This window comes from Lipotes vexillifer, unplaced genomic scaffold (assembly GCF_000442215.2).
Source record: "Lipotes vexillifer unplaced genomic scaffold, Lipotes_vexillifer_v1.1 scaffold1248, whole genome shotgun sequence".
NCBI lineage: Eukaryota > Metazoa > Chordata > Mammalia > Artiodactyla > Lipotidae > Lipotes > Lipotes vexillifer.
Genome location: NW_006778262.1, coordinates 195,003 through 207,057, shown reverse-complemented (window position 1 = coordinate 207,057; position 12,055 = coordinate 195,003). Strand labels below are relative to the sequence as shown.

At 41.2% G+C, this 12,055-nt stretch overlaps 1 protein-coding gene across 2 annotated transcripts in view; it reads left to right on the top strand.

Annotated features, from left to right (window-relative positions):
* LOC103083838 (neurexin-3-beta) overlaps positions 1 to 12,055 on the top strand; it is a 385,778-nt gene that overhangs the window by 223,754 nt on the left and 149,969 nt on the right. For both annotated transcript variants that reach the window (XM_007451554.1, XM_007451555.1), the window contains one exon: positions 2,219 to 2,526. In XM_007451554.1, the coding sequence (XP_007451616.1) occupies positions 2,338 to 2,526 (189 nt within the window). In that variant the 5' untranslated portion in view covers positions 2,219 to 2,337. The remainder of the gene's footprint in view (positions 1 to 2,218; positions 2,527 to 12,055) is intronic.

The following is a 12,055-nucleotide window of genomic DNA, read 5'->3' as shown; positions in this document are numbered from 1 at the left end:
TTTTTTTTTTTTTTTTTTTTTTTTTTTTTTTTTTTTTTGCGGTACGTGGGCCTCTCACTGCCGTCGCCCCTCCCGTTGCGGAGCCCAGGCTCCGGACGCGCAGGCCCAGCGGCCATGGCCCACGGGCGCAGCCGCTCCGCGGCATGTGGGATCCTCCCGGACTGGGGCACGAACCGGCGTCCCCTGCATCGGCAGGCGGACCCTCAACCACTGCGCCACCAGGGAAGCCTGGCATTTCTTTTTATAGTAAGCTTAGGGCTCCCAGAATAAAGCTGTTGTCAAAAAATAAACAGTAAAGAGGTAAGAGCTCCAGGCCATTACCCAGTATTATTGGGCATTGAACTTTTTGCTGCATCTTATGTGAGAAATGAGAGGCCAAATGATAGGCAATGATGCATGTGCACAGGGCACTGAAGGAATTGGTGGGAAAATAATGGAAATCTATTAGATCTATTTGATTGGACCCTTAGGATCTGGGCAATTCTGTTATCATTAAAGCCAGCAGATTCCATTTCCATGCTCCAGATGTTTTTATAGAGATTATTTTCACTATAACAAAATTATCTGTCCAACTCATCATAGTGTAGTGTAGTGTTTGAAGCTTCCAAAGGGGTATTGGTTATAAATCATTCTTGACTAATATGCCCTTAAGCATTGCCCAATGAGTGGAGCTGGGTCTTGTACAAAGAACTCCCTCTGAGCAGATGCATTTTCCCTTCTCTGTCCCTTCTGTTTCATCCGTTTTTCTACATTGAGTAGGGATTCCACATTATACACCAGAAATTCAAGGATCGCTAATCACTGTGTAGGCTTAAAGGCCATGTAATAGTGGTAGAGGTTAAGCGCCCAAATATCACAGCATGCCTCCATTCATATTTGAGATTATACAAAAACTTCAGTCTTTAAAAATATATACTCCCTTTTATTAAAAAGGCAAATGTATCAGAACATTGTTTCCAGGCATTAATAGCTAAAAATATTCAGGCAATTAGATTAAGAATAAATGAAGCATTGTTTGATCACTGACTAAAATGGAGAAAAATTCAGAAAGGATATATTTAATTCCATTAAAAATTTTTCCCACCTTTCTCCATATGGAAAAACAGAAGAAAATAATCTGGAGAAATAATAGAATAGAAGGCTCTAAGCTTTAAAAGCTATTTAGATTTTTCTGGGAAACATCTCAAACTTAAGAGAGGCTTTTTAAAGTAGGAATAGTTGGGGGGGAAGATAAGTTGAGTTACACTATTTCTAACCTCTGTTCTACCATCATTTCATTCTGATAGTTTTCTGTCCACAGAAGCATAAATGGTTCCCCAAATGGGAACTTCAAATAAGGTGGGCTACTCTTTGCTTCAATTCATTAGCATACCTCTATATCACTTTAAGGTGTTTTATGTGTAGCTTTTTTCATTAACACCTATTCCTCCACTTAAAATTCATTGATTCTGAATGACATTTTTTTTCTTCCCCCTTTTCTCACTGACATGATCAATGCCTACTTATTTTCCATATCTCAGAGGGAGATTTAGTTGTGTGACTGTAATCTCTCCCCTCCTCCAAATTAATAAAGATGGGAAATAATCTGTCATGATGTTTATTGAATAGCAAGTATGGGTAGAATATTATGCATTAGGAAGATTTCTAGGAAATGAGGTGTTTGGTGACCAAAATGTTTATTTTTATAAGTATACAATAAATCCAAGTCTCTTAACTAGAATCTAAGTTAATTTCAGTTAATTTAATTTAATTATCAGACCTAGTTTTTTAATTCAGTGTTCTGTGTTACCTCACTGAGTTTTTATTTGCCATATATAATTCTTTTTAGTTTTCATTGTGTTACTTTTTAGGTTAAAAAATCAGTACAGTAAGTATTTATGATTTATTATTTTCATCACCTGTTTTTTTTTTCTGTCATCCACAACTGCATAACCAGGAAGACTATAATACTGCTCATCACTGAACAAGATTTCTCCTGCCTCACGATAAAGATATAGAGACTCTTTTATTCAGGTTCTCTAGGATATTCAGCTAGACAGTGGAAGAGATAAACAGTGAAATGTTATTTGCCAATGTCTATATTGAATTTTTGTTACCCAATTTTCTTCCTTTCAATTGCTCAAGGAAGCCTGTTTTGATGTCTGGTCCATTCAGACCAGGTAAGGCAAACAGAGAAAATGTACAGGAATAATGATGTTTCCTCCACCCAACCCACTAGGCCGGCAGTTAACCATCTTCAACACCCAGGCGCAAATAGCTATCGGTGGAAAGGACAAAGGACGCCTCTTCCAAGGCCAGCTTTCTGGGCTCTATTATGATGGTTTAAAAGTACTGAACATGGCGGCTGAGAACAACCCCAATATTAAAATCAATGGAAGTGTCCGACTGGTGGGAGAAGTCCCATCAATCCTGGGAACGACGCAGACAACCGCCATGCCACCAGAAATGTCTACCACTGTCATGGAAACCACCACTACAATGGCTACTACCACAACCCGCAAGAATCGCTCTACAGCCAGCATTCAGGTAAGCCTTTCTCCAACAATTAATTGACTCCGCATCTTGGTCTTTGAGATATTGCTATCATGGTCAGTGTTACTACGTAGCTAAAGTGTCTGAATGACGATGTTTGTAGGAAGGATGCCTGTAGGAAGGATGGTAAAGCTCTTATTCAAAATGAGCAAAGTTTCACTATGGAATACTCCCACCTCTCATTTTATTACCTTTCTTTTCACTAGCCAAAAGGGAAAAGGGGGAAAGGAAAATTTGTTATCATAGGAAAGACTGTATCCTAGTTCAATTCTATTCGCATCCTCCTGATGGCTTTGCTAGGACGTGAATTGTTCATTTTTGAGGCCAGTGGGTAGCATTAACTCAAGGGCAGATGAAGCTAGAGGTTCAATTAATCCTTATAAAATGTAGTATTTGTATCTGATAAGTGTTGATCATTCACTTATTATTTTTGGCCCACTTCGTTTCCTTTATGTTATATTGACCAAGGTCCTAATTACATTAGAAAATGTGAAGGTTTGAGTTTAGCTATGTAGGAAGTCCTTAGTTTTGTGGTTAACATTTTTGTTTTGTCACTTAAAAGTAATTATACCCAAGCTAAAGCTAATGGTTTGCTGACTTCCTTGGCATCTCATAAATCTAGTTAGTAGAGGGGAGAAGGTTAATCGAATTTTTAGCCTTAAATGCTCTGGCAAAAAATAAGACATTCCGATTGCTTGTGGGAAAATGGCCCCTAGTCTACTTAGTATCTGCAGAAGATTCAGTAGATCAGTCCTTTCTGTTTCTTAGTTTTAAGACATTAGCCAGGGGTTCAGTTGAGTCTTTGACATCACCCTTCCATTGACTTCAGAAGGCATTATAAACCTAAAGTCAATAATCAATTAAACCCCCGATGTGTTCCCATTCTTCTGAATTAAGTTTATGAGAGTTAGGCAGTGGTACAAGCGTTGTCTACCTTTTCCCTTTTCTTTGAGTAGAACTATCCAGACCATTCCTTATGTGACTCCACGGGAACAGTTGGAAGCTGATGCACTGATGATGTTATCAGGCCAATTTAATGTGTTTTAGAAAAGCTACTAAGAAGCTGGTTACTTAGCAGTCTTATAGTTGCACGTGTTGTTACATGTATACCTTCACACGTGCTCCAGAAAAATAGCTTTTTCTCTACTGATATTAAAGCAATAACTCCTGACACTTCACTATACTCACTGAAAAGAAGATAAAAGACAATATATATTTCTATTATGACTTTCTATAGCTCAAGAGCAGATCTGTTTATTGTGGGTGAAAGGATAGTTCTATCCGCACAGGTCTTGGCAGACTTGTTCTGTCTCTGTCAGAATACATTCCACTAACCCTGTGGGAAGCAGAGGAGCAAATGGCTTTTTCTTCATAGGAATGGACGGTCCTGTAGTCCTTTTCAAGGCCAAATTTTTACTGACCTCAGAAGGATTTAATGTTACATGAGGATTCAGGGACCAAGCCATGGTAATTATCAGTCTGGGGCTTTCCTTCCTGCAGCACATACATAAATAGGAGCAGATTGGGTGAGTATTTGTACAAACTAAGGGAGCCAGAGTAGGATACAAGGTACAAAAGTCTTATAAGTGAGTATGATTCTAAACATCATTTAACCTGTTGTCATTTTAGAGGTCAGCAGCTGTAGACAGCTGGAGGATGCCCTCTCTAACAGCCTCCTTTCTGGTGTGTTTCTTTTCCTTTAGCCCAGTAATAATTGGATTACATCTACATGTCTTTCCTTTTGCTTCTACAGAAAAGGCTATAGAAATGAGTTATAAATCTGTTGATGCTCTTTGTTTTTAAAGGTATATAAATACATAAAGTAGTCTTGGAGGAAAGCCAACAGACTAGCAAAATTGGATTAGATGGGGATGACAGATAAAAAAGCCCCATATTCTTTGTAAAGATTAGCTAAAGGAAATAACTATGCCAAGGGTTTTGAACTGTTTGTTCTGCCAACTAGCCATAAGAACTTTGCCCTGGGCTCCATAAAAGCTAAATAGCCTGCCTGTCTCCAAGTCTATCCCTGTCTTAAATACATTCTGTAGATCATGTGAAGCTTGTGTTAGGACCGAGGACCCAACTACTCTTGGATTCTACGCAAGGTTTAAGACAGTTTCCAGACTCTGAAGACTCTGGGTGAATAGGGTCAGTCTCCGGAGTTCTCATGTGCCCTGTGTGAGCCACAGCTAATTTCCTTGAATGAAATGGACTCATAAAGATTTGATCTCTGGGAAATCTTCAGAAAAAAGAAAAAGAAGGGAGGAAGACTGGATTTCATGTTCACTAGATCCATCATTCACGTTTTCACCTATGTGTGAAATCTTACAGCCATTCGCAAATGATACTCTGTTCTGTCTTCCTTTGCTTTGATAATGTTGCTAGAGTAGAGTTGTCCTAAAAGTAGACTCTTCTGGAAGAAACAAAATAAGCATGTGCGTTCACAAGTATAAATATCTGTTTATTAAAAATTCATCGGTTATTTCTTTAAGCGTAAGGCAAGAAAACATCATTTGAGCAGTTCATTTCTGATAGACCTTGGTTAATGTTGATTTTAGATCAAAGGAGAACTGCAAAGTGCTTTTAGTGATGCTCTTAACTGTGTGTGAGTGTGAACAAAAGAGTTTTCCAATTGATATGGCCCTCTAACGCTCTAGCCTCCTGTAAGTAATAGGCGCTTTGATCTTTCTGATACTCTAGTTTGTTACAAAATACTTGTGAATTGCATGGACTATGTTAAATTACTCACAGCTGGGGTGCCAAGCAGGAGGGGAGTTTGGGGGAGAATGGATACATGCATATGTATGGCTGAGTCCCTTTGCTGTGCACCTGAAACTATCACAGCACTGTTACTCAGCTATACTCCAGTGTAAAACAGTGTTTTTTAAAAAAAGAAGGATGTCTCTAGATGCCCCCCTGAATAAAAAAGGAAGTTAAGGTTGAGAAAGCAGGTGGGTGCATTGAGAAAGCAGGTGGACAAGTGATAATTCTCAAATAAAGGTCTGGCACTTAGTAGGTGCTCAGTAAATATTTATTGAATAAATCAGAAAACAAGATAGGCTTTATTATGTACCTTGTCATCATTTAACAATCAGAAGTGGCATGGCTTGTGGAAGGATTTCTCTCTAAGATGATCAGTGTGCTTTGGACAATTTTAATTTTTTTTCCCAGTGGTAAAACTATAGCAGAATGATAAAATGCATGTACTTGAAGTCAGACAGCCTGGGTTTAAAACCTAGTTTCTCTTCGTATTAACTAAGTGACCCTGGGCGAGTCACGTATGTTGTAGTTACCTATTGCTATGGAGCAACCTGCCATAACTTAGTAGCTTCAAACAACAACTATGTCATTAGATCTCAAAGTTTTATGGGTCAGAAATTTGGGCAGGGTTCAGCAAGGCATTTCTTCTGCCTCACATGGAATTGACTGAGGTCATTCAGTGGCTACTCTGGTCTGGAGGGTCTGGCTTCACGCATGCACCTGGTGCCTTGGTGGGCAAACTGGAAATACTGGACTCAGCTGGGTCCACGTCTCTCTCCGTGTCTCTAGGACTCCTTTCATAGAGGCTCAGGACCCCTGGAGAGAGTTTTCCAAGTCTCACTTTCAGGGAATGATGTATAAACCTCATTTCTCAATAGGAGGAGTAGCAAGAATTTGCAACCAACCTAAATCTACCACATTGTAAAATTGGAGGGAGGGAAAGGTACTACTAGTCCTTATAAGATTGTTTTGAGGATAACTGAGTTAATAAAAGTAAAATGCTTACAAGAGGTATATCATGAAGAATATAATTAAATATATTTTAACCTTGTTATTATTACATTCTGTCCTCAACATCTGGTATGCAAGCCAATGCCCTCTCAAGCAAGGACATAACTCAGAAAATGGGGCTGCTCCTACTGACTGCAGTGTCTGTAGTTCAGAGGTTTTGGGGGATAGGGATTTGAAAGAGGCTCAGAGTAGAATTTGGGGGCTGAAATTAGTCCTGGCAAATAAAACGTCTGTAAGATCTCCGGAATGGACCTCTCACTACCCATCTTTAATTTTCTTTTCCATTCTTAAATCAACCGGGAGTGCTGTGGGCCTTGGAGAGTATGTTCTGTTATGAAATAGGTCTATCCACATGTATTTTTGGTGTTACAGAAAGAGGAATCCAGGTTCCTCGCCATCTTGGAGCTTACAGCGTAAAGTGGGCAAGAGGGCTTGACATTAGCTATCAGTATGAAATAGTGACTTACAAGTGATGGTGTGTTGGGGGGTGAGGAGTGGTGTATGGGATGGCATGGCTGGATCTTATGAATGAGGTGAGAATAGAACTGGGACTTGGACACATGGTGCTAGGAGCAAACCCCAGGTTGGCTGAATGTACAAAGCTAAATTGACAAAGTCAGAGATGATTCCTAGAGAGATCGCCAAGTCCAGCTAGAACAGAGAGTGCATAGAGGGGGTTTGTGAGATACAAGAGATTCAGATTCTGAGAGTCTTGGCCTAAAATGCCCCCAAACAGGAGAAGTCCAAGAGGGGAGAACTGGATCAGGTTCCCTGTGGGTCTTACTACCAGGGATGCCCCAGAGATTGTACAGGCACATCCATTGCATTACATCTGACCCCAGTGTCGGTGGGTTACTAACATGATGCCGATAGGTCAGCTTCTAAGGTGGAAAAGTTCAGCTCAGGCTACACTCAAATTCCTTAGTCCTCACTCAGGATGGAAGGCAAAAGTGAGAAATAAGAGTCTTTTAGGGATAACTCTCAGCCACCATGACCAAAGTGTTCTTGTGAGAGAGGAAAGGGCCAAGAGGAAAATAGTTCCAAGAATAATGTGTATTCTCTTACCTTAGTGCTACAGACCAAGTTATCAGTAAAGAAAGAACTCAGTGTGTTCTGTGTTCAGCAAATCACCATTTGGAATCATTTATAAGCTATTAGAAGAATACTGATCATGACCCACTTTTTCTGAACTGGGCATTGGTAAAGTCACCTTGACATTGGCCAGGGCTGCCTGGCACCAGAATGTTACCAGAAAATCACAGTGCTCAGCCTGGATTGGAACTACCTTAATAAACAGTAGAAATGACAGACTTGAGAGCTTTGTGAGATTTCATTCTTATCTCAAACTCACAAATTTGGTGGGCAAATGTGAACCATTTTCAAAAATTATGGAAGGAAGCCACAATTATTCAGGTTTTGTAACAATGCCTGTATGAAAAGTCCTCCTTCTGGTCTGCTTTCAGTTTTAGGCTGGGGACAGTCAGAAGCACACTTCAGCCTTGATATTGATTATTGGAAAACAAAACAAAGCAAAACTTGTGATTAAAAAGTTGATCCTTCACACTGTCTGTCCTGGATGCAGTCCCAGTATGCTGAAGGAAAGAGAGAGAAATTTAGAATCAGAATTTCTGGGTTGGACGCCAGGTTCTTCCAGTCACTTAGCTGTGTCTCTCTGGGCATATTGATTAGACCCTCTAAACCTCAGTTCCGTTATCTGTAAAATGGGCACAACAGTATGTTTACCATAGGTTTGTTGTGAGTAATAAATACAACCAGATGTGGAAAGAACTTAGGCCACGCCCTATCCCACAAATCTGCACTAAGTGCTAGACATTTGGAAAACCACTTCAACCCAAGAGACTCCCCCAGGACTCACAGATCCTCACAGAGCTTAGCCTCCCTGTATGGCTGGATAAGCACAAGAACAATTTTGTCTACACCCACAGAAACCTATGATCACCCAGGATTTCCTTTGAGGGTCCTAGATTGAATCACAGCCCTGAACTCATCAATTAGAAGGGCTGTATGGAGTGGGAATTAGCTTAGCTGAGTGATTATCACATGCAAAGTGTTCTATTAGGGTGAAACATGAGAAATTGCCATTTTTGTAGATCAGAATGGTCAAATATCAGCAATTCCATATGGTTCAACACATACATGACACACACATGTACAGCATGTTGTTGTCCATGGTGTTTTGAGATTCTGGCTAGAACACTGAATTTTCTCAAGGTTCTTTGAATAATCAAACTGTCTTGGATTGGGATACAAGATTAATCTACTTTACTCCAAATACCATGCTATAACAGGAGGTAAGTTATGTTATACTTATCCCCCAAATTATCCCCTCTGGGCCCCTCCACCTTTTGCCTGCTGCCACCAGCTTGATAGAAGTGAGACTAGGAGTCCACACACTTTTCCATCCCTCGCTTTTACCACCAGACAACAGAGCCTCTAGGGGAAGTTTATTTTAGGATCAGGGCTCAACTAATATTGATTAAAGACCTTATGTAATGTGTGGCTCCAGGGCTTCGTTCATTTCCTGCCAAGCTTCATAACTGGGGGAGGCACTGAAGATTTGTCAGTCTAATTAGACTTTAGCTGCCAGCCAAGAAATATCTTCTGTTTCCTCCTTACCCTCGCACAGGTACTTTCTTTTCCCCTCCCAGAGAATAATTGGGGGGAAGGAAATTGGACTCTAATTTACTCATTACCTGGTAGAACTCTCCAGTGACATTTTCTCTCCAGAATGGCATAGTTCTAATGGGAAAAAAAGGAACTTGATGGGTTTACCTACCTCTTAAAGACTTATGTGTTGGCAGGACACATAGATCAGCACTTCCCAAAGCTGGAAAAAGTCCCTTAAAGGATCTCTGAGAAGGGCCTCATCACATACAGGCAGAAGTCTGCGAGATGCTAGGAGAAGTTGAAGAGATGCCCTTCTAATTAGGTTGTAATATTTATAGGGTAGAATTTCCCACCAGAATTGCTAATAAAGCACTGGATCTTTTTTTTTTCCCCCAACATCTTTATTGGAGTATAATTGCTTCACAATGGTGTGTTAGTTTCTGCTTTATAACAAAGTGAATCAGTTATACATACACATACCTCCTGATATCTCCTCCCTCTTGCGTCTCCCTCCCACCCTCCCTATCCCACCGCTCTAGGTGGTCACAAAGCACCGAGCTGATCTCCCTGTGCTATGCAGCTGTTTCCCACTAGCTATCTATTTTACATTTGGTAGTGTATATGTGTCCATGTCACTCTCTCACTTCACCCCAGCTTACCCTTCCCCCTCCGCATGTCCTCAAGTCCATTCTCTATGTCTGTGTCTCTATTCGTGTCCTGCCCCTAGGTTCATCAGAGCCTTTTTTTTTGTTTTTTTTTTTTGCGGTACGCAGGCTTCTCACTGCTGTGGCCTCTCCCGTTGCAGAGCACAGGCTCCGGACGCGCAGGCCCAGCGGCCACGGCTCACGGGCCCAGCCGCTCTGCGGCACGTGGGATCCTCCCAGACCGGGGCACGAACCCGTGTCCCCTGCATCGGCAGGCGGACTCTCAACCACTGCACCACCAGGGAAGCCCCCATTTTTTTTTGAGATTCCATATATATGAAAGCACTGGATCTTATTTTGAGCCATCTGTACAGCTGAGAGGGAAGTGCAGTCAGCTCTTGGCTACTCACCGTGGTGCCCAGATGTTTCTGAAGCTCCGGGTGGTTTTTCCAATCACCTAACAGTCTACCTGGCCAAGTATAAAGCCTGAACCCTTTCCGTGTGGTGTATGGGTCTCCCACTTGCTCTCTCTCTGACCATGTTTCCTATCACCTTGCTCCAGGTACACAGGTCTTCTTGATCTTCCTTGAACTTGGAGCCAGGATAAGGGAGGGGCGAGTGAGGGTTGTACAGTTGCAGAGTCGGATCTTGTGTCTATTTAAAATGTTGATTTTTTTGCTTATCGCGGATTTTGTTTCGCATTGATGTTGACTTTCAAATATTGCAATAAGGTATTCTTTATCTTCGTGACTGAGTTGGGGCCATTCCTTTAAACGTTACACAGTAGATGAGCGCCCCCTCATTGGTCCGAGCCCTGCTCGAGCACACCAAGCACATCTGTGGCTTTTCACTTGCTGTTTTCTCTGCCTGATGCAGCTCTTTCTAGCTATTGCACGACTCACTCCCTTACTCTATCCAGATTTTTGCCCATATGGCACCTTCGAGAGTGGCCCTCCTTGACCATCCCCTGTAAAATAGCACTCTCTGTCACCTTCACCTTCGTTGTCTCTCAGAGCAGTTATCTCTCCCTGATGTTGTATCACATATTTATTTGTTTGTTGTTTCTATTTAGTGAAATGTGAGTCCTAGGATAGCAAGATGTTTGTTTCAGGCACTGTCAGAGCACAGAGTAAACCCTCAGTCACTATTGCCTGAAACAAATGAATGGCCAGCAGTCTGCCAGCACCTTCTCAGGGAGTACACTTGCCTTGTAATACAGACTGACCCTCACTTCCAAGCACTGTCCCTCCCCTGCTCCTCTCCCCCACCCTGTGGAGGCCCTCTTTCTGGTGAGTTATCTGCAGTGGTTTGTTGTGGGGTTTTTTTTTCCTTTGGCTGTGCTTCATGGCTTGCAGGATTGAACCCATGCCCTCGGCAGTGAAAGTGCAAAGCCCTAACCACTGGACCACCAAGGAATTCCCTCCACAGTGGTTTTGCTGCTCTGGACTCCTTGCCTTAAGAGTAAGGAGTCCAGAGATAGCTCCTTATATCTGGTGTGCAAGGCTGTTCTTCTTGACTTCTGGTCTTAAATTCTCTTTCCTTAGTTATTTGTCATCCTAATAGCAAAAGCAGCTTCTAGCACTTAGAGTTTTCAAAGCACTTTTGGAAATAGTGTAATATCACCACTTTCCCTCTCCAATTTCTTCACCATATTCCTTTCCCAAATTATTTAATTCTTAATTAAATAATTAATTAATTCTTAATTCTCCTGAAACCTACCTTTAAATATAGGCAAATAAAAATTATTTTAATGGACCACTGCTTCTATCCTATTCTATTGGTATGGATAGAAAATTAACTTGGGGCTCATTTACCTGGTTGTGCATGTGTAAGTGGGTTGGTGGGAGTCTTCTATCTGCTTTAAGTTACTTTTTTTTGTTTTTCTCTAATGGCTGAGTATGTTACATGAACCCATTCATTCCTGGTCATGACCGTATGACTTATCTGGCTCCATAGTTCATGACCTTTCGAAAAGAAGATTTTGGAAGACACTATGAGAAGCTACTAGATTGAGAGAAGGAATAATGTCTATGTAGTTCCTCACTCAACATTCAGGGCCTGGCATAGGGCGCCACAAAGTGGGGCTCGATCAATGTTTGTTGAAGAAAAGACAGCCGTGTGGAAGCAAGCGTGTTATGAAGGAAAGAGAGCACAGAAACGAGGGTCAGAAGACTTCCATTTGTAGATAAAATGGTTAAAACCATGACTCGAGGTGGACCTTCATTTGTCAGCTCTGGGAGTTTGGTTAAGTTGCTTCTTGGAGCTTAGTTTCACCGCCAAAATATGGAGATTATAACATAAACTCCACGGATAGGTTACAATAATGTAAGTCAAGGGCTTAAATTGGTGCAATTCGATAAAAGATTGTTGTTGTTGTTATTTTAAATGGGATTCCAATCCAGGTCTCTTTAGCATCTAAATTTTGTTTTTTATTCTTTAATTAACCATTTGGCCTATGACATGGCAATTAGCTTCCTTGG